This window comes from Stenella coeruleoalba, assembly GCF_951394435.1.
Source record: "Stenella coeruleoalba genome assembly, chromosome: 13".
NCBI lineage: Eukaryota > Metazoa > Chordata > Mammalia > Artiodactyla > Delphinidae > Stenella > Stenella coeruleoalba.
Window position 1 is genome coordinate 58992745 of NC_137159.1, and position 23457 is coordinate 59016201.

General features: G+C 38.7%; 1 protein-coding gene and 1 pseudogene across 2 annotated transcripts in view; both read left to right on the forward strand.

Annotated features, from left to right (window-relative positions):
- CDKL4 (cyclin dependent kinase like 4) overlaps positions 1-4562 on the forward strand; it is a 54912-nt gene extending 50350 nt beyond the window's left edge. Inside the window, 2 exon segments of the mRNA XM_079940390.1 lie at positions 1889-2023; positions 4224-4562. Of these exon segments, the coding sequence (XP_079796516.1) occupies positions 1889-2023; positions 4224-4325 (237 nt within the window). The 3' untranslated portion in view covers positions 4326-4562.
- Positions 4563-21442: 16880 nt separating this feature from the next.
- LOC307196325 (large ribosomal subunit protein eL31-like) lies at positions 21443-22073 on the forward strand (annotated as a pseudogene). The gene has a single exon. The product of its transcript is annotated as a large ribosomal subunit protein eL31-like (transcript).
- Positions 22074-23457: the final 1384 nt, after the last annotated feature.

A 23457-nucleotide genomic window follows, 5' to 3' on the forward strand; every position in this document is an offset into this window, starting at 1 on the left:
CTGTAGGGCTTCCGTGGTGGCGCAGTGGTTGAGAGTCCGCCTGCCGATGCAGGGGACACGGGTTCGTGCCCCGGTCCAGGAGGATCCCACGTGCTGCGGAGCGGCTGGGCCTGTGAGCCATGGCCGCTGAGCCTGTGCGTCCGGAGCCTGTGCTCCGCAGCGGGAGAGGCCACAACAGTGAGAGGCCCGTGTACCGCAAAAAAAAAAAAAAAAAAAAAACGAATTGTGCTGTAGAGGGAAGAGATATGGGGATATATGTATAGCTGATTCACTTTGCTATAAAGCAGAAACTAACACACCATTGTAAAGCAATTATACTCCAATAAAGATGTTAAAAATAAATAAAATAAAAATTTTAAAAATAAAAAGAACTGTGCTGTCCAATATGGTAGCCACTAGTTACATGTTACTATTGAGCACTTGAAATATGGCTGATTAGAATTGAGATGTACTATATTTCTATGAAAATTACTTTAAAAAAGAATATAAAATATTTCATTAATAGTTTTTAAAATATTACATGTTGAACTGATAACAGTTTGGATACACTGGATTAACTAAAATTTTAAATTGCATTTTAAAAACATCAGTAGAAGATCAGGCAAAATCAGAACCATGCAGACACCAAATATAGCCCCTGTACCAGGGCCAAAAGAGATAGTCAAACAAAGGACAAATTCTAATAAAAAGCAGAAGAAACTCATCTATGACCAGTATGCCATTCATGCTTGACCAACTGAGGCCATGCTAGAAAGTGTGCCTCTTCCATTCAGTGTGGACGCTGAAAGCCTTTAGTGGTATAGGGATGGAGATACTAGTATGAGTATCTATCTTTAACAACCAATTAAGTTATATTTATAGCAATGACTTCCATACCACTAATCAGAATGACTACTCATCAGAATGAGCTTTTTAAAAATATACATTCTAATAAATAACCTCAGATTTACAGAAGCAGAATCTCTATGAATAGGACCTTGGAATTTGTATCGTTAAGCCTCCCCTTAGGTGATTATGATAAGCAGCCCAGTTTGAAACTCTTCTGATCTAGAAAGTAGAGCCATCTGGATGACCTAGAGTCAACTTTGTAGACCAGCCTTTGTGCTAGCGCTGGTCACTACCCAGGTGCTATCCAGGGTGCTGGATTCCTTCAGTATGAGTCCCCCTGAGACTCAGAGGCCGACACCTCTGAGCTCTCAGACTGCCCTTACCACTGCTCCACTGGACCTCACCTGCCTTCTACCTGTCTCACTGCTCTGACTTGCCCTAACCTGCAGGCCCTGTCCTGGAAGCCTAATTCTCCAGCCTTGTTCTGGACAGGTTGTTCTGACCCGCCTGCAATTTAGCAAACCCCCCGAGGGGTTGGTGGAGGATAGGTCAAGCCCTGTAAGCCCAATCCATTCTCAGGTGGCTTCTCAAACTTGAACAGGTATTAGATTCACCCTGAAGGCTTGTTAAACACAGATTGCTGGGCCCCACCCCCAGTGCTTTTGATTCAGTAGGCCTGGGGTTGGACCGAAGAATTTGTATTTCTAGCAAGTTCCCAGGTGATGCTGATGTAGCTGGCCTAGGGACCACATTTTGTGGAGCCCTACAAACTATTTGCTTTGACAAGTGATAAAGAAATGTCATTGGTGAAACGCACCTGACCTACATTTACCCCCTTTGAGACATTGAATGTTCATCAAATCTACCCTCAAAAGACTTTGAAAGGGCAAAAGAAGAGCAATTCCAGTTATTAACAAGTTCCAAGTACTGGATAATATACAAAGTTGAAGATTTTCTAAACTCGTATTTGCTCTACCAAGTTATTATTCAGAGTTTTTGGGCACAGTAACAAAACAGGCTCCTCTTTTAATATCTTGTTTGCTCTTCCCGTCTTCCATAGGAGTGTCTGAGGATGAATCCAGATGACAGGTTAACTTGTGCCCAACTCCTGGAGAGCCCCTACTTTGATTCTTTTCAAGAGGACCAAATTAAAAGAAAAGCATGTAATGAAGGAAGAAACAGAAGATGTCAGCAGGTACCTCCATTCAAAAGTTAAAGTGCTGTAAAAATGATTCTTTATTTTCCTTCTCTACCTTTCAAAGTGAGACTAGGCGGGCACCAAGATCTTCTCTTTGCACTGGTTTAGTTGTATTTGTTTGTCTAATAAATATTGGTGATTGATGTCATAAAACCATAAAACTATGAAAATATACAGATTGTCACAAAATCTTATTCCAAATACACTTAAGTTATTGCACAATTCTTTTCTTACACTGATTCAATATCCCCCCTGCCAGGTCATGTACCCAAAACACAACAGTTTCAAACAAGTAAGCCCCAATTACAGCAGAATTGAGTTTGACCAGCATTATGGAAGAATCCCGGTACCTTCTGTAGCCTCCAGATGCCCAGTAAAGGAAACTTGACTCTTCTGTCTTTTCACCCGTGGCAGGCACCTTAGTCTGCCTTTCCTAGGCTTTTCCTGGTAGCCAAGGACAAGCTCTGGACAGATACAAAGAGCTGAAACTCAGATATCTGAGAACCAAATCCTGTCCTAAAATGTTCCAATATTGTAGAATAATACAGTGAATATAAAGACGAACACTGATTCTGTAGCTTATTAGGCAACTACCATTTACTTGCAAAACTCTGAAGTTAAAACATAAACTCCAGGAAAGTAGGTTTCTTTGAGGTTGGATTTTTTTCTCCTCACCTGTATCCCCAGCACCTAAAACAATATCTGTTACATCAAAGGTACTTAATAAATATTATCCAAATAAATAAGTAGGTGAACATTGCTCATTAATAAGCCAAGATGGTAATTTTCCATTTTTCAGAAACTGACAATTGTCACATTTTGCGTTTGCTTAATCCTCCACCTCTGATCTACTTTTTTGTTCATTTATCTTCTCATTAGCATCTTTACCATAAAGGAAGAAAGTGGTCTCTTTCAATAGTTAAAATAGAAATTTGTTGGGAGAGAAAGATGTATCCAAAATCTTTATCCAAAATAAAAATCCAAATTTGTATTACGTAGGTCATTTTACCTTTAACTGTTCAAGTTACATGTTTGCAAGTTAAGCCCAATAGAGTTTACTTAAATAACCAAAAAATTAGGGTTTGTTCAAATGAGTCTGAGGCAGCAATTTGAAATACAGTGTGAATTTTGTGTAAAAACACTGTCCCCTCAAAAACGTCTCACCAACTTCCCCAGCTTTGTCCTGGGAGGGTGGATGGCGGCCCTGATCCATCCTGCATCTTGGTCCCTAATCCACTTTCCACCACGCTCACCTCCAGGTGGGTGAGGACGCTGCTCTCCCTTTAAGTCTCCAGTTCACAGCTGTGCTGCCCTTTAATACTTTGTGGTCCAGCTGATACAGATCAGGGACTTTACAGAAGACCTTCCCAAAGACCCAAGACAACAGAAGGAAAAGAAACACCAAGAGCAGCATGCACCTAGAGAATGTCATTTACAAAGATGATGTCATGTTCTCCGTGCTTAGCCATCTGCATCCTGTCCATCTCTATGTGCTAGCCCCACCAGAGCCCTCACCACGAGACCATGCCTAGCCGCCTCCCTCCTCCAGGTGAAGTCCATAGAGAGCAAGGCCAAGAGAAAGACAGGGATGTCTTTCAAGGTCTGGTTTTCTTTCTGAGGACACACCTCTTTCCTAGACATTTTACCATACCAGAAAATAAACTAAAAATTCATAAAGATCCTTTCATATAGTGTGGTTTCACTTTGTAAGTTCAAATTTCTACCTAGCTCTTAGTTTCTGTATCTCTGAGTGGATAACCAGCAATTTCCCAAAGACTAAATATTGTTTAAAGTTGATAGTAAAGAGGTTTTAAATCTTTGCTGTTCTGCCAGTATCCTAAAATTAATATCCAAAATTGAAAATTTGAGATGGGTAGAATGTAGACTCTTAGAATTATTGTTTAATAGCTGGTGGACATCTAACTTTTAAACCCTGACTAAATACTCATAAATGAGTTTATTGAAATAAATCATAGTACATCTCTGAGCATCCTAGAATAAATCATAGAAACAAATTTTCAAGTATCAGAGAATCACAATTTTTGGAAAAAGTAACCCTGTTTAATTTTAAAAATTGATGTCTTTTGACATCTTTGCGCCATGTGTATCCTTTTTGTTTTATCACCTTTAAATCAAACTGTACCAATAGGAATTATTTTCAATTTACTTTCCTATTTTTGTCTTGTTCTGCTATTAGAATCAACTGTTGCATCTCATACCAGGAAGCCACATCTCCCCCACACCTGATGGAAGAAAACAAGTCTTCCAGTTAAAATTCATTCATCTTCCAAACATTTAGTTCTTTCAAGTGGAAAGTAATTTAATAGGTACACATTTTTGTACCAGAGGAATAGGGATTCTCAGTGTTTCAAATGCAAATGAGCCATATGAAAATTAAGATGCTTTCTACAATTGTTTTGCTCTGATCATTACTGATTCCTCTGCCCATGCTTTTTACATGCCAACTTTATGTTTTAGAACATTTTCTTTAAATGTTACAAAGTCTGAACCTGCACATATGGAGGAGACATTTTCAATTTCATCAGAGCAGCCCCTCTTGAAGCAATGTGTATCGAGAATTTGTGAGCTTATACTTTGATTTATGAGAAAGATTTACATTTATCATCTTGCTTCAGCTGACCACATACTGTCTTAGAGCAGTATCAAATAGCTTGCCTAGCTGTTGTTTGTGTAAGGAATAGCATTATGTTTCTGCATTTTAATTCACTCTTATTGTAACCAGGTCTGTTGAGTAATGCTGGTGTTTTATTTTGTGTTTTTTTATTGGTGTGGTAAGGGAACCTTGAAATGTCATCTAGGTTTATCCCTTAATTCCAGGGCAGACTCTACTTTCTCTGTCTCATAAGACATTGACAATTCTATTTTTAAAGCTAGCTAGAGAACATGCCATACACTTACATAGAAAATAGTGGATGAACCGCAAGGAATTACCATCCTTGTGACATCGTGCCCTAGGGTGATTGACTGCTGACTCTACTGCTCTCCTTTGGTGCATCACGGTTCCTTATCCTTTTCTCCTCCTGACTAAATCATCTCAGTACCTAAACCTGTCCTCCTGGGTGTATTTTCTGCATTGTCAACACTCTCTTCCAAACATTTGCATCCATAGCCTCTATAAACTTGTGCAGCCCTACACTCGGGCATCATGGTCAGGTCAAGTTTGTAAACACGAGAGCAGGAAGATTATCATTCAATTAACTTCATTTTGTGTCTCTTATCCAAAAAGACACAGACAAACAAAACACCTCAATAAGTGAGCTGAGGGCTTCCCTGGTGGCACAGTGGTTGAGAGTCCGCCTGCCGATGCAGGGGACGCGGGTTCGTGCCCCGGTCCGGGAAGATCCCACATGCCGCGGAGCGGCTGGGCCCGTGAGCCATGGCCGCTGGGCCTGCGCGTCCGGAGCCCGTGCTCTGCAACGGGAGAGGCCACAACAGTGAGAGGGGCTGCGTACCACAAAAAATAAAAAATAAAAAAATAAGTGAGCTGAATTTATGTTGGGATATTTTCCCAAGTAAACTTGACACACACACACATACATACATACATACGTATATGTAAATATATGTTTATAATTATAAATTTTGAAGCATCATAGTAGATGCCTTTTATCCTGGACATCTAAAAATGATACCGACTGTTTGAAAGTACTTTTAGTTTGCTAGCAAGGAACTCATGTAAAATAATAGCATGAGGCTGTCTATCATCACTGTCTGGCATAAAGGCACAAAATAGTGATGTCTCTATCAATAAATATTAAGATTATTTCATTAAATTTTTTCTGCTTCTGCATCTGGAATGCTTACCTGAATATTGTCAGATTTTGCAAATTATGCATAATTCCAGAAATTCCTTGTATTTGGCACCAAGGCACCAAGCATAAATTGTTATTAAGAAAACACAGTTCCACCTTATGTTCATCTCTAAAAGTCTGTTGCACATATAAATATGGCTCTGTAAACTTCCAGAGAGTCTCATTCAGTTACTTGGGTGCATCTCCTTTTTTTTTTTTTTTTTTTTTTTGCTGTACACAGGCCTCTCACTGTTGTGGCCTCTCGCGTTGCGGAGCACGGGCTCCGGACGCGCAGGCTCAGCGGCCATGGCTCACGGGCCCAGCCGCTCCGCGGCATGTGGGATCTTCCCTGACCGGGACACGAACCCGTTGTCCCCTGCATCGGCAGGCGGACTCTCAACCACTGCACTACCAGGGAAGCCCAGGGTGCATCTCTTTATTAAGGAATTATGGCATCTAAACAATAGTTTCTTGCTCACTGGAAGGATATTTTAAGTGGGCTTATTTAGCCATTTAACGTACTCAGTGTGAATATAAGCTGCTAGGATCTTCTTTATTTTCATCTTTTTATCAGAATGTGCCTCTTCAGATTTGTATGTTTCTTGCATTTTTAATAAGATGATACCAAAGGTGCAAGGGCAATGAGAAATAAAAAATAAAAGACAACATTGATTAAAGATTTCTTTTTAGCTTTCATAGTGCTTTTATCATTGAACCCTTCTTATTGCCAAACCATGCATGCTGCTCCAGCTCTCCTAAATGTACATACACATGTAGACTATATATATATATATATATATATATATATATATATAGGGTTGGCCAAAAGTTTGTTTGGGTTTTTCTATAACATCTTACGAAAAAACCACAAGGAACTTTTTGGCCAACCCAGTAAAATATATATATATATACACACACATACACAAACATATATGCAGGTATTAAGAAGACAGCACAAGACTCCATTATCCATTTTATAACTGTGCTTCAAACAACAGTGGAGTTTTGGACAGGGGTTGGTAGGGTGACTGTCTTCCCTTAATTTTTGCTTACATTTAAGAATCAATTCAAACTAGCAGTTCTCTCAATTTTTTTCCTTAGACAAATCCATCGTTTAGGTATCACTGAGGAGAGGAGAGGGGAAAGCATCTAATGCTTAGAAGAATGTTCCGGTGCAGTCATATTAGCTTGAAGAAAAGGAATCTTCTGCTGACATTTGCATACTTATCTCTCCCTGGGTGGCCCAGGCCCCGGAGCACTACAGCTGCCTGTATCACTCAGGGGCACATGTCTCAAAGTGAGACTCTTTTCGAAGTGCGTATTTCTCACCTCCGTACTTCACAAATTCCCTCGCATTTCTCAGCCACATGGAAGACAGTTGCACTTGTGCCCAAATTAAGTAATGACTTTTGTAAAAGTTATCCTCAGCAAATAGGCTTGCCCCAGGCTCTGTGCAGAGGCTCATGCGATTCTATAACCATGTGTTTCCTTTTACAGTCTTGCACAGTTTCTGGCTTACCTGGGACTTGTCTCACCCGTGCCAGCTTCCAGGCTTTTTAATTTATTTATAGAGCTCTTTCCTGGTGCTGTCCAAATGCTACACTGTCATGGTGAGTGACGCCACCTAAATACTCCTTTTCTCCACCTCAGTGAGACCTCTTGGCTCCCTGGTTTCCTCAGACTTCCCACACACGTGTATCTGGGAATCTCTAAGCTGCTTGCTTGCTTTTTCTTTCTTTCTTTCTTTCTTTCTTCCTTCCTTCCTTCCTTCCTTCCTTCCTTCCTTCCTCCCTCCCTCCCTCCCTTCCTTCCTTCCCTCCCTTCCTCCCTTCTTTCTTTCTTTTTCCCTTTTCTTTCTCTTTCTTTCTTTCTTTCTTTCTTTCTTTCTTTCTTTCTTTCTTTCTTTCTTTCTTTCTTTCTTTCTTTCTTTCCTCCTTCCTGCCTTTCCTCCCTCCCTCCCTCCCTCCATTCCTTCTTTCTTTTTTCCTTTCTTTCTTTCTTTCACAGAGCACTTTACAGAGAATTAAAAGTGCAGACCTTACTTATTCTTAGTACTCCTGCTTCTTCGGGGGTGGGGGGTAAGGAAGTGCGCCGTAGAAAGGACATTTGATTCAGCTTGTGTCAGCCCCGTAGGCCTGTTTGCTCAGACTCTGTCTTTGGTCTCTGTTTCAGTCCCGGTGATACCTGAATGTGATTGTTCTGACTTGTTGCAATCACGAAGCCCTTGAGGGGTCACTTTCTGAAGATTGTTTTAACTAGACTGAATCATTAAAAAGCGGTGTTCAAGAGGCAACTGTTGAATGCTTTGGATTAGGGAGATGATTGAGTAAAGGGTAACAGCAAAGCTCCCAAACGGGGAATGAAGAGGTGATCAGGGAGATTGTCCTTCTTCTCAGGTAGCTCTCTCACTCTTCTTTAGTGCTCTTGCAGGTTCCCCAAAATACAAGACGTAAGAAAATTAATATGTTATTTTTAATAAGATGAAAACATTTTCAATTCCGAAGATGTTGTATGGTCCTTTAGCATACTTGCCACAGAATTGCAATTTTTCAAAAAGACACTTTCTTAGTCATTTGTCACCACCAGGATTTCCAATCCTGGTTTTGGAACAACCTGAACAGCACAGAGTTCTCCGAAAGAAAAAAATCTTTTTTTTAATTGAGACATACTACCAGAAGAGGGATGATCCTAAAATTCTACAAACAGTAAAATCTTGAAAAATTTGGGCCTTCCCTGCTGGCGCAGTGGTTGAGAGTCCGCCTGCCGATGCAGGGGACATGGGTTCGTGCCCCGGTCCGGGAAGATCCCACATGCCGCGGAGCGGCTGGGCCCGTGAGCCATGGCCGCTGAGCCTGCGCGTCCGGAGCCTGTGCTCCCCAACAGGAGAGGCCACAACAGTGAGAGACCCGCATACCCCACCAAAAAAAAAAAAAAATCTTGAAAAAATTGAAGTGTCAGTATCAGGTATTAGCTAAATCACAAATATGCCAATTTCTAATGCACATAGTTAAGACAAAGACAAAATGCCGCTCACAAGTTAAAGTGATATTCTGGGTATGTGTGTGTATTTGTTTTCTACTGGAATCGATAACAACTTCATTCTTGTTTTAACGGAAGACTGGAAGTCTTTAAGAGTGGTAGTTTAGAGAATAATAGAAATATCATTTGGTCTGCGAGTGGCCACTGGGTTCTAGGCCTGGCTTGCAGCTCTCTGTGTAGCCTTGTCACAACATGTAACTTTATTTTGCCTTCATTTTCTCATTTGTAAAATAAGAGAGTGGATAAACGAGGTGATTTTTTTAGGCTCCCCTTCAGCTCTAAACTTCTGTGATTCTCTATAGCACATGGTGTTTGCGTCCTGGACATATCTCCCACTAGAAGAGGCTTTCTAGAGATTGTTTAACAATATCAAGATAAATTTTGCTGTTTATGATCTATCCAGGAGCAAGGAGATTCCCTCTCTCTCTCTCTCTCTCTCTCTCTCTCTCTCTCTCTCGCCTGCTTTCTTTCATACTCACACTAACACACACACAACATCAATTGTGCTAGTTCAACAAGTCAATAGCAGTTTACAGACAACCACCTAACAGAGGTTAAATGTTATAAATGAAAGTGGATTTTAAAGCTAATTATCACTGGATTTTAATTAATGTAAATCAAACAGGTATGCTTTCAAAATGCAGACTAACATGTAATCACTCTTTGCTGTTTTAATCTAACTCTAATTAGCTTGGAAATGACATATGCTGTGAAATACTAATTTAAGATAACCATTAAGGCAAAGAACATTCCGTACATTTCTAACTTCAGTAAAACTTTTAGTAGTTTCAGTAGATGATAACTTAATGGAATTCTACAAATAGATCTGAATTATATCTTTTATATATTTCAACAACAGGGACGCAGGCTCAGTCAACCTTATACTTAACTTATTGTTTAAAGCTTATAATCAAGCCAAGAATTGGTTATCCTATTTAACAGGAATATAAATGACTTCTATTTATAAAGTTAAAATTCTTCTTTTCTGTTGTGAACACTAGTCACTGACTGTATCTCTAAGTATTGTTATATTGAGGATGTTGTATGTCTACTTAGGATTTTAGAGCATATTTGTATAAAAACATGTCCATTTCAAATCACATGAAATTATAACTATATTTCAACTAGCACTGATAATTAGCATAATGGCAATTTATACTCCTAGAAACAATTCACTACAAAGCAGTTTTAGCTGTATTATGTTACATATACATAATATTTTTAGAATTTTTCTTAAGATATTTGGAAAACCTAAGGATGGGATTAACTACTTAGGTGACTTTATGTTTGAATATATAACTTAACCTGAATATGTTCTTTAGCTTATTTTAATAAAAGAACTATTTCTGTCTCCTAATTTCTGTTCAACTCAGCTATTAGTCCATTGTCTATTACTTTGTATTCAAGTGAGAAAAACTGTCATCTCCATATATAAATCCCAGAATTTGTTATTTAGTTTCCTATCAGTTGGAATTTCTGAACAGCTGATGTGGCAGATTATTCCTTTTTTTGCCTGGGGCTGGGAATTTTACAAATGGAAAAACTAGCAAAATCTTACAAATGGAAAAACTAGCAAAATCTTTCCCAGTCTGACTGGCTAGATGGTTATCTCTGAGAACATCTTTACAACTTTACTTTGAGGCTGTAAGATTCTTTTTCTTTCAGTTCAGATATTTCTCTGGCCCTTTACAATACTTAAACTACAAGATATGAAATGTTCTTGTATCTTCAAGCCCAAGCTATCACAACAGTTTCTGTTGTAGGTTTAAAAAGGCAAAAAGGCTTAAGACCAAACTTAGACTAATGATCAAATGAGAGAAAAACAATTGGTAAAATGATGAATGAGGTCACTATTTAAATATGCTTCAATTCTTTCATTTTCTTTTGAACTAACCTTTCTGCTTTCATTATTTTTAATGGCACTTATATAAAAAGAGTGCAGCCAGTTATTTCCAGCAGTAACTGCAACAATTTCAACCCACGTCAGTTTTACCGTGACACTTTGCCAGTCCTCTTATCAGGAGGTGAAGTCTCCCTCCCTCTCCTCATCTTGTGACCTGTGTCTTCCTTAGATGCCCTGTGCCATTTCTGGGCCTAGCCCTTGAAAGCCCTGGCAGCTTCTGCCTTCTCTCTCTGGGGAAGCCAGCGTCCATGCTGTAAAGATGTTTGGGCTAGATACTACTAAGTAATAAGATACCACGTGGAGAAGAAGAGGCTGCTGGAGGAGCACCAAGGGGCCAATCATGTGAGTAAAGCCTTCCTGGAACTTCCAACTCTAGTGTAGCCACCAGCTGAATGTCACCAAATGAGTGTCCCTAGCCAGCATCAGGTAGAACAGGATAACTGCCCAGCTGAGCCCAGTCAACCTACGCAACTATTAAGAATAATAAGTCAGTGGTTTTAAACCACTACTTTTCAGGTTGGATTTGCTATGCAGCAATAGATACCTGAAAGAGTATGTTTTTAAATTGTATACCATTGCAGTGGAGAAACATGCTCTCAAATTTTGTGCAAACTTAAAGTAAGGCATAAGGTCTGATGTTATTTTTTTTTAATTTTAATGAAGTATATTTGATTTACAATGTTGTGTTAATTTCTGTTGTACAGCAAAGTGATTCACTTATATATATTCTTTTTCTTTTTTTAATTTTATTATTTGGCTGCATCGGGTCTTAGTTGTGGCACACGGGATCGTCATTGCAACTTGTGGGATCTTGCATTGCGGCGCACGGGATCTTTCATTGCAGCGTGCGGGATCTTTCATTGTGGCGCGCAGGCTTCTCCCTAGTTGTGGCGTGGGCTCCAGAGCACACAGGCTTAGTTACCCCATGGCAAGTGGGATCTTAGTTTCCCAAGCAGGGATCGAACCTGCACCCCCTGCATTGGAAGGGGGATTCTTAAGCACTGGACCACCAGGGAAGTCCCCTGTACTACATCTTCTTTACCCATTCGTCTGTCAGTGGACATTTAGGTTGTTTCCACATCTTGGCTATTGTAAAGAGTGCTGCCATAAACATAGAGGTGCACGTATCTTTTCAAATTATGGTTTTGGGGTCTGATGTTATTTAACCTAGAATTAAGTACGTACTCTAGGGACTCTGAAAATCATTCTTCCCTGTTACCCGTTGGCCTCTACCTTTGAATCTCATTTATCTTAGTCAAGGCTGCTGTACTTCCAAGGGGGAAATCATCTTCTCATAAAGCAGGTATAACCACCCCATGTGGGAAATCTAAAGCACCATAATGAAGAAATGGTCCAGACATTGTAGTCTACGAAATTCTTGCTAGAAATCTGCTTGATTTCTTCACAGTGATTTAAGAGGAAATTTCCTTCTTTTTGCATGAAAAATATTCACATCCATGTTAGACAACTGGATGGATGCCAGAATACTCATTTTCTACCTTTTGCCACCTCCCCCCCCCCACAAAAAATAACCACTCAGTCAGTTTGGGTCCTGATGGGTGTTTTTGAAGCAGTGCACTTCACTCGTCTTCCCACTCACTAGACATCACCTAGATCATCTTCTGGCTCTTAGGGGAAAGACTAATCACACTGAAAGAGCTTCTCCTCGTAACCAAAGATCTCTAGCACTTTTGACTATTCAAGATAGCTGGTGCCATTGTCTTTCCACATTTCCCCTCTTTCTCTTTTAACTGCAAAGACATCCAACCAGAGGTGATTATGGCTTTGCCACTTATAGGTCATGACCTTTGATAATCAGTGTCTTCAACTCTAAAATGAGAATTTTAACACCTGAAGTTGTTAAAAGTATTAACTGAAACAATTATGTTAATACACTTTGTAACATAAAGAGCTATGTAAATGCCAATTATTATTTTTAATACCTTCTAGAACTTTTGAATACATTTACTTCTACAGTTAATATGTAATTCCTTGAAATAAATCTACAGAGTTTTTTAAAATACAGTAGTTGCCATGTTCCCTCCCAAAGAAGTGTGAGAACTCATCCTATTCAACGGCTCCTGTCTTCCATTTGGTGGCTCTTGTATTTCCAACATGAAAGGATCTTACCTTCCAGCAAACAAAAATGTCAAGTTTTTCTTTGTATACAATTTAGTTTATTGGCACTATTTTAAATGTCTGCTTATTGCCTAGCAAACACTACCAAGTACTAGGAAGAAACAGAAGTAAAGCCCTCAGTGGAATATGTAGCCACCAAGAAGAATCAGCTTAATGGGATTTAACCAGAAAGGCACAAATGAAAATCTCACCAGAAAACCTAAAGACACCAACACCAGCATCATGAAATTATCTGACCACGACTCCAAGAGATTTCCTAAAGAGTTGGAATCATCAGAGATAGGAGAGTTGGCTGGGGAGGTACAACTAAATTTTGAAGAAAAAGCACTTTAGGTATGGGAATACACAAAACAAATTTAATATTGTGTTTTGTTAAACAGCCCAGGATGGTTAGTTATAGGAAACTCAACTAGAGAAAAAGCAAGAGATCCAGGCTAGAGACACGAATCTTAATTTAATCTCTATATTCTAGCAACTGAAGTTGTATAAACAATTTTTATTCCTGAGGCAGTGAGGAAGTGCCGTGAACGAGAAGGAAAGTCAGGCCTAATCTTTGAGATATACTTGCACTGAGAGGAAAAAGGACAGGAGGGAGAATTGTCAGAGGCAGCAGGCAGAGGAAGAATCAGTATTCGTCACTGGTCCGGCAGCAGTCCCCATCTGAAGATCTCCTTTCCACCATTCCTCCCGTCCTCTTTCCTAATTATCCTCCTGTCTAGCCACACCCCTACTTTTCTTGGATTTGAATCCCTATCCTATGTCTTCAGTTTCTTCCTTTACCAAATATCCGTCACTCCACTCTACTCTGGCAAAGACAGGCTCCATTATCCAATTAACTTCCTCCTGGATTTGCTAATCTCCTACTACCAGTACCTGTAATTTTCAGGTCAGAGAAAAACATCCTGAATTTAATTTTCTCTAATATAAGAACCCCCTGTAAAACACCAGCACTATCTTATATAAACTAAATTTGGAAGTAGTCTTAGATTGGATTCAAATAGATCTATAAGATATATTTGTTTTAAAGACTGACATCTCATTGGATGTCATACACTCTGTTATTTCTTCAGTGTAATCCCCTTTAGGGGGGAAAAAAAAACCCTCACCAAAATTGACTCCATCAATGTTCCCTCTAAATCATGGGTTTTTAGCCATGAGTTGGCTTCAAGGGATCCATTGGAAGTCCCCTCCTCCGTTCCCAAATCCAGATTGCAAGTGTAACCGAGGGCTATTATTGCCTCAAACTCCAGAGAGCTTTGCTGGGTTAATACCTGGACAGCTCACAGTACCTCTAATCTAGGGCAAAGGACCTCTTCCCCTTTGCCCTGCTACTTACCAGCTTGCCTTTCCCTGCATCTCGAGCTCTTTATGACTTGAAATAGGGCAAAACCATGACTAATTCCACCTTACAGGCTGACTGGCCTAGAAGAGATAAAAATCCCTTCCTCATTCTGTCTTAAATAGTTAACATTTAGAAATGCATCTAGGTTCCAAAATAACCCCACTGAGAAGCTATTAGGGAGAAAAAGTACCAGTTAGAATTTTTGTGTGAATTTGTTTAAAGGAATAGCTTTCACAAGAGCTGTTTGTCATCAGAATGTTGAGAAAATAGAGGTGTGGGCTAAGGTAGGTGGGACTGTCGGGTGGCTGGAAGGCAACATGAGGGCAAGGGGTCTTTCTTTAGGGATTGGGAGTGAAGGGCAACACAAGGGGTGAGAAATGGAGGTGGAAATATGCCTACCACAAACTGTGTCCGCTTTGAAACTTTATCAGTGCCATCTCTGGACATCATTTCTTACAAAGAACATGCATCAAAGCAGCATGCGGAGGTGGACATACCTTGGGTTCTAGAGCCAGATCTGCTACTAACTACATTGTTTTGAAGTGTTCCCTTCTCTCTCTGGCTGTAATAAGGAGCAGTCAAGCTCAGTGTTTTTAAGGATCCCTCCGGCTAAGATATTTTGTGAAGTGACATGGACAAAAGGCTGTCATCTATCTCTTGTCTTTTTCCTGTGTCCTCTTCCACTCTGCTTTTCTCAGGTCTGTGGACAGAGTAATGGCCTAGCTAAGGATCACACTCTATCTGCTTCACAAAGAAGGAACTCATCCTGTGTCCTTCCACTTTCCTGATCTACTCTGGGGTCTCCTTTCTCCCTTCTGTCTGCTGCAGAGAGCTAGCTCCTTATAGGCAAATGCAAAGTCCTGGGGGTGCACTTGCTTTGCAAGAGCCCGGCTTTCGTTTTGTAAGCAAACCAAAGATATCTGAGGTATTAGATGGTTTATGTTATTCAGCACTGAGCTTGGGTTTTGTTTTGTTTCGCCTTGGAAAGCACTTCAAACTCCTTGTTGCCATAGATGATGGCAACACCATAAATAGATGAGCTGGATGCCACTCTGAACTGGAAGAATACCATTCTTGCCCATAAGTGCACAACATGCCCTTTGATCAATAACATCGACAAAGAAGACTACACATGGCTGAGAGAATAGCTGTTAAGCACAAGTGAAATTGAAACTTCAATTTTCAAATTGCACAATTCCTAAGGATTAAAGTAAATCCTTGGCCAGGATCCCAAGAAGACTCCATCTAGCAGCATTGCCAGGGGATTTTCCGGCACTCTCAGTATGTAAAATCCCAGAACATGATTTACAGTACTTTTATTTTACCTCAACTTGCTAACCACATTACCTTATCTTGCACAAATTTACAACGTGTTTTTTGTTGGTTTTTTTTTTAATTTTTCAGAATTTTTAAACCCATAAGGGAGTGGTAATAACCAATGCAGTTGAATATTTTAAGAAATTTGACAGGATCAAAGCTAGAGAGAAGCATTAAATAATGATAGAAATCTCAAGCCTTATGTAGTATAAAGGAAAGAAATATTTTAAATCAATATTCAGAATATAATGCAGCGATCATATGTTGATATACAAATCATTGACGAATTATGGGGGCAAATTATGGCTTTTTCGATTCATCCTTAATTTCACCAATTTATGCATTTACACATGTGTATTATTACTTCTTTTCTGTTGGCTTTTATGTTCTTGATAGATTAACTGGTCCAAGGGAATTAAATTACAGTCAGCTCTTATCGGATGTCAGGCATCGTACTGGATGCTTTATATCAATATAAATACTCCCTTATATACTCTACCAAACACCATAGGAAGTAGGTATTGTTAGCCACATTTTACAAGTAAGAAATCTCAGGTTCAAAGACATAGCCAGAAAGTAGCAGAGCCAGAAGGTAGCGATCTAAAAACTTCAGAAAACTTCCACCAAACTTTTCACTTATTTTTGCATTTAAAGGTGGTAAGTGTTTAAAGGTCTGAAGCTAACCCTAACCGTAGCCCTAACCCTAACTCTAACCCTAACCCTAACCCTAACCCTTGTTTTGGGGCATTTTCAATTTTTGCTGAATTCTTATATCCTGATATTTGTAATTTCCCTAAGGCCAACCTTAACTAAAATAACTATGTAAAAACACTGTGTCCTTACCTAAATAGCTAGTCCCAAACTATAACAGGGTGTTTGGTCTCTTTGCCAGTAGATCTCATCACATTTGTAAACGAAGGCATCTGCATATTCTTCTTCTGTATATGCAGGGTCTAGCTCTCACCAAAGTGATGGTACTGAAATTATCATGAAACGTGAGCAGTCTGAACACTACATAAAAAGGTATAATTTAAAACAGAGAACTTTGTGAGATTACACCAATCTTCTGATTTTTACAGATAAGGAAGCCAGAACCTTGAAAAAGGTAAAGGACCCAAAGAAATGTCAAACATAGATTAAATATGTGGTCAAAACTTTGTTTTATTTAACTACTTGTGTCTCTTCATTGCCTTATTTGATCATGGATTTGAGGCAGTTTCTATTTATAATAATTATAAAATAAAATGAGAGAATAATTTCCTAAAGCAAGAATGATGAATTGTTCTAAAATTAGAAAGTGGTGATGGTTGCACAGGCTATGAAAATACTGAATGACACCGAATTGTGTACCTAAAGAGTAAATTTTATGGTATATGAGTCATATATCAGTAAAACTTACTTTTTTCAAAAGAGCAAGACTTTATTTCTTTTAATAGGTTAGAGGATAAAACAAAGGATGGGTGACTTTTTAATTTTTATTTATTTTTATTATTTACAGTCTCTCTTCTCTATTCCATATTAGAATATCACCAGTGCATTGGCCCATCATACTAGCTTAATGAATCAAGAACATTGATCTATTGCCACTAATTCTCAGTTGTGGAGTATTAGACCAGGTTTCAGAGTTTCTACTGGCGTTGAAAAATTGTTTTTGAACAAGATTCTGGAATATATTTCCAAAGAGAATGCATTTTTCCCATGAGAAATCTCTGAGTAAATTAAAAGCCATAAACTAAGGGGTCTTGTTGATTTCTATTAAGAAATAGAAAGTTAAATCTGTTGCCCTTATTATACAGGCATACATTTGTATACAAGCATACATTTCAAACAAAATCTTTTAAGATTAGTACACAGAAATTGATCTAGGAATCCTCCTTCAAAATTTTTTTTGAATATTTTTTAACATCTTTATTGGAGTATAATTGCTTTACCATGGTGTGTTAGTTTCTGCTTTATAACACAGTGAATCAGCTATACATATACATATATCTCCATATCTCCTCCCTCTTGCGTCTCCTTGTCCTTCTTCAAATTTATCATAGAATATAACGAGCTCAGAGAAAGACTTGAAAACAGAGATATTCATCCTAGCATTATCATTATTCGTAGTAACGAAAAAGCTAAAACAAATCTAAATGTCCAACAACAGGAGAATTTTAGGTAATAGTGGAATATTGTACAGTCCTTTAAAATGGTGTTTTTATGTATTTTAAAATCTATATTAATTTTCTGATTACAGAGATAATAACAATATACATATTATTTTAAAAATTTAAACTGCCAAACATTTCCACACAACTCCTTCTCTTAAGACATAAACAAAATTAAATGCTTGGTGAATATTTTATATGACTATCCTATAATACTGCTTTGCAACTTGCTTTGTTCACTTCATAATGAATCTTTGCACATCACTTTCTGCACATCTCCCTCACTAGCTTGTTTTTGTTTTTGTTTTAACATTGTTAAAAATTATTCAGGACTCAGGGAGATGTTCATGATATAATGTTAAGCGAAAGAAAAAGCAGACTATAAAACATTAAATATGGTATGGTCCTAAATTGGGTAGGAGGGGGAGTGGCAAAGATTATACACAAATTCATATAAAGACTGAAAGAAATACAACAAATTGTTAATTATGGTTAATTCTAAGTGGTAGAATTGTGAGCAACTTTATTTTCTTCTATCTAATATTTTATATTTTCCAAATTATCTATGATGAGCATGTTAAAAATAGCACTGGCTTTTTCTGTTTCCAAAAATAATTTTGGTTTCTTGTAGGCAATCTGGAAAACGCAGATAAACCCAAATAAGAAAATAAGTCACTCACAATCCAACTGCCCTGAGATAATAATCGTTGTCTTTTAGATACATTTTTTTAAATTGGGCTCTACAATGTTGTGTTAGTTTATGCTATACAACAAAGTGAATCAGCTATATGTATACATATATCCCCTCCCTCTTGGACCTCCCTCACACCCCCCATCTTACCCCTCTAGGTCATCACAGAGCACCAAGCTGAGCTCCCTGTGCTATACAGCAGGTTCCCACCAGCTATCTGTTTTACACATTAAGTAGTGTATATATGTCAATCCCGATCTCCCAATTAATCCACCCCCCGCAAACAACTTTGTGTGTGTTTGTATTTTACAAAGGTAAAATTACGCTGGCCATAATTTTTGTAACTGACCTTTGTCCCTTTGTCACTTAAATGTAGTGTGAACGTTTAAAAAATTTCACTAAACAATCTTCTACAAAATGTTCTTTTGGCTCCACAGGACCATAATTTATACATAGGATTCAGTTATTACCATTTTTGCTTTTATAATTGATGTAGTGAACACTTGTATGAATAGATCTTTGTGCATATATGCTGTACAATATTTTCACCTGGATAAATAGCTAGAAATGGAATTGCTGAGTCAGATGGTCTGCAAAATTTTAATACTTCTGATACTTATTGCCAAGACATTCTTCAGAAAAGATTTAGCGAGTTTTCCTCCCAACAGTGGAATGAAAAAGTGGTCATTTTCCACACCTTCAGCACTGCCAGGTGTTAGTAATCTGGAAACTGACTTTTATTATTTTTTCTCTTAGAAGGAAAATGATAAATTTTTTTTACAGAAAACTTAGAATGTACAAATAAGCGAAGAAAATAAAAATCATAAGGATATCATCAACCACTGATTCTTCCTCTGTCTATATATATGTGTGTGTATGCACATATGCATATGTACTTTTTTTTTTTTTTTTTTTTTTTGGCGGTACTCGGGCCTCTCACTGTTGTGGCCTCTCCCGTTGCGGAGCACAGGCTCCGGACGCGCAGGCTCAGCGGCCATGGCTCATGGGCCCAGCCGCTCCGCGGCATGTGGGATCTTCCCGGACCAGGACACGAACCCGTGTCCCCTGCATCGGCAGGTGGACTCTCAACCACTGCGCCACCAGGGAAGCCCCATATTTACTTCTTAATAAAAGTAAATCATGTAATAAATGGCAGCTAATACTTATTAAGCATTAACTATTAGACTCTGTGCTATGTGTTTAAAGTGAATTATCTCATTGACTCCTTATGCCTTTATATAAGAGTACTTTTAGTAGTTAATATGTCTATATTTTAAAAAGGAAATCTGAGTAGAGGGATTAAGAAACTTGCCTTAGGTTATATGGTTAATATGTGGCAGAGCTGAGATTAAACTTTTAGTTTTTTTAAAGTTTCCTTGTTCTTATGTCTATTATGAACCCCTAAAAGGTTTCATATTCCCTGTCATGGGGGATGGCCAACTTTGCTAAAAGCATAAGTACTGACCTAACCCTTTTACTGAAATAAGAGTATTTATTATTTTGAATTTAAAAGATGCTTGTGTATAAATGAGTGGATGAACAAAAAAACAAATAAGGAGGGAGGTACGTAGATACTGTACCCTCCAAGAGATGGAGCTCAGTTCCCCTCCCCTTGAGTGTAGGTTGCACTTAGTGACTCTGTTCCAAAGAATAGAGCATGAAAAGGGAACATATAGTGACTTCAGAGAAGAGGGACCTGGCAGAGCCCACCTACCCGTGTGATCCATGTTTACATCACCAGGGATCAGTCTTCATGGTGATGACATGGACCCCCTGATCTGGTGCGAAGAGAAGGGTCCTTCCCCTCTGGTATTCTTCCCGCAACCCCAGTAGAGTCATGAGAAAAAAACATCAGAGAAACCCAAACTGAGGGACAGTCTACAAAATACCTGACCTATACTCCTCAGAACTGTCATAGTCGTGAGAGACAAAAACTAAGAAATTGTCTCAGATCAGAGGAGACCAAGGAGATATGACAACCAAATGCAATGTGGGATACCAGACGGGATACTGGAACAGAAGAAAGACATTTGTGGAAAAATTAGTGAAATCCAAATAAAACCTGGAATTTAATTTAGAGTAATGTACCAATGTTGGTTTCTGAGTTTTCACAAATGTAATATGGTAATGTAAGTGTTAACATTAGGGGAAACATCAGCCATATCTCTGCAACTCTTCGTAAATCTAGAATTATTCCAAAATAAAAATTTTTTTTTTTTAAGGAATGGATGCTTGTTTCAATACAAACACCACTTGTGCGTAGCAGAAATAAGATTCCAGCTCTGGCAGGCTGTTCAAACTATCAGGGTCTGAACCAGTCTCCTCTCTTTTTTTTTTAAAAATTATTATTATTATTACTATTTTGGCTGCACCACGCAGCATGTGGAATCTTAGTTCCCTACCAGGGATCAAGCCCATGCCCCCTGCAGTGGAAGCATGGAGTCTTAACCACTGGACCTCCACAAAAGTCCCAGTCTCCTCTTTTTCTGTTCTTGCTTCCCAGTTAAGGATCCAGTGTCCAGCCAGAGTGTGACCAAAAGGAAAAACTCAGATGAGGCAGGGCAGGCTGATCTCTAGGGCTTGCTCCCAGGGATACAACTAGTTTTCCTGTTAGGGTTTTTTTTTTTTTTTAATATTTAAGAATTTATTTATTTATTTGGCTGTGCTGGGTCTTAGTTGCGGCATGCGGGATATTTAGTTGCAGCATGTGAACTCTTAGTTGCAGCATGAAGGATCTAGTTCCCTGACCAGGGATCAAACCTGGGCCCCCTGCATTGGGAGCTCAGAGTCTTAGCCACTGGACAGCCAGGGAGGTCCCAGGGTTGTTTTTTTTAGTTTCTGCAGAACTGAAAGGCCTCTGGTCACTCTTATTGATTAGTCCATTTCTCTGATATATTTCTAACTCAATTATTAGTGAGCAAAAGGAGGTGGTGGTGAGGTCCACTCCTGGGTTGACTTCAAGCAGCAGGGGCTGGGGTACTCCTACTTCAGTGCTGGCTGACATCACAAATGAGCATGGAAAAGAAAACTGTGTTAAGATTATCAAGCAGTTCCAACCTGGTCTCAGCAAAATGGCTCCCACAGAGAAGGGTGGAGAGGATAAGAAGGGCTGTTCTGCCATTAACAAGGTGGTGACCAGAGAATACACCATCAATGCTCACAGGTACGTCATGGGGTGGGCTTCAAGAAGAGTGCCCCTCAGACACTCCAAGAGATTAGGAAATTGCCTCGAGAGAGGTGGGAAATCCAGGTGTGCACATTGACACCAGGCTCAGCAAAGCTGTCTGGACCAAAGGAATAAGAAATGTTCCATACGGTATCTGTGTTTGGTTGTCCAGAAAATGTAATGAGGATGAAGATACACCAAACAAGCTCTATATGGTGGTTACCTGTGTACCTGTCACCACTTTCAAAAACCTACAGACAACATGGATGAGAACCAATTGCTGATTGTCAAAATCGTAAAACTGGGAAAAAAGAGAGAGAGATCACCAAGTACCCAGAGGACAATATAACCCTGTTTGTTATCTTTAGCTGGACTATCTCTCCAATATTTCTTTAGATCATGAACCAGGGCTGTTTCCCTGGTTACAAAGGCCAACTCAGTAGGACAAAGGGCACAATGGTTGTGTTATTCCAGGAATTTGTAATGGCAAATGCCAAGCTTTCACGTGAATATGTGTATGTGTCCTGAGCATTCGGAAGAGACTATTTGTAGACTTGTAGATTACTACAGCTCTCAACCACTTTGTAAACTGCTGCCTTATTTTTTCCCCTTAATAAATCATGAACATCTATTCATGTTATTAAATGTTCTTCTACAAATCTTCCACAAATGTGATCTTCTCAAAATGACTAAATAAATTAAGAGGTGCACATCAAAGGAATACTCTGCGTATTTGAAAGAATGAGGTAGTTCTCCATGTGCTAATATTGAACAATCATATTCAAGAATTAAGTATAAAAAGCCAAGGGCAGAGCAGTGTGGATAGCAAGCTACCATAAAAGAAAAAATGTATATGCATATATATTATTATATGTAATGTATATATGGAAGACTGTCTCCGGAAGGATTGAAAGGGAAACTGATATCAGTTGCCTTCAAGAAGGAAACTCAGTGGCTAGAAGACATGGGTGTAAAAAGGTTAATTTTTTTTTTTTACTGTATAGCCTTATATATCTTTTTAAAAAATTTTGTAAGACACTTATGAATTATTTAAAGGACTAATTTTTAAAAATTACAACATTATAGTTAGTGCCTGCCTAGTACATACATTAGGTTATTTCCAATTATCACTATTATATATAACGCTTCATGCCACACACCTTAGTAGCTAAATCTTTGCCTATATTCTAATTTCCTTCCAATAAATTACTGTAAGTGAACTTGCTGAATCCAAAGGTGGGAACAGTTTTAGGCTTTTGGATATGTTTTGCTAAACTCTCCAGAAATGAATGAACTTACATATTTTATTTCGCTACACCCTCACACTAACAAGAAAAAGGTTCTATTTCTTTTTACCTTGATAGGATAAAATATAATATAGATGTGTATATTTATTTATTCCATTATATTTTATACTATATATATATATATATACACACACACATATATGTATAATTATATGGTTTGTTTTGCTTCGTAAGGAGCGCATGGATGGTAAGATTTAAGTGCTTTCATATGGGAGTACATCTTCATAGTTTTTATCAATTATAGATTCTAGAGTCAGAATAATTTCCTCTCACAACTGTGAAGACAGGGCTCCATTACCTTGCTGGTCTTAAGTCTGACACTGTCTGACTTGGACCCTTTGTAAGTTACCAGATTTCTTTCTTCCCCTCTGGAAGCTTTTAGAGTTTGGGCTTCATATTAATCGGCTTTCACTAGATTAGGCTGCATGACAACCTCAAAATCTTAGTAGCTGACAACACCAAATATTTATTTCCTGCTCCTGTTACTGGTCCGTGGCTGCAGTGTGGCTGCCGCAGCTCTTCTCCAGGTGGTGGATTGAGAATGGGCTCGTGCGTCTTCTCGTTC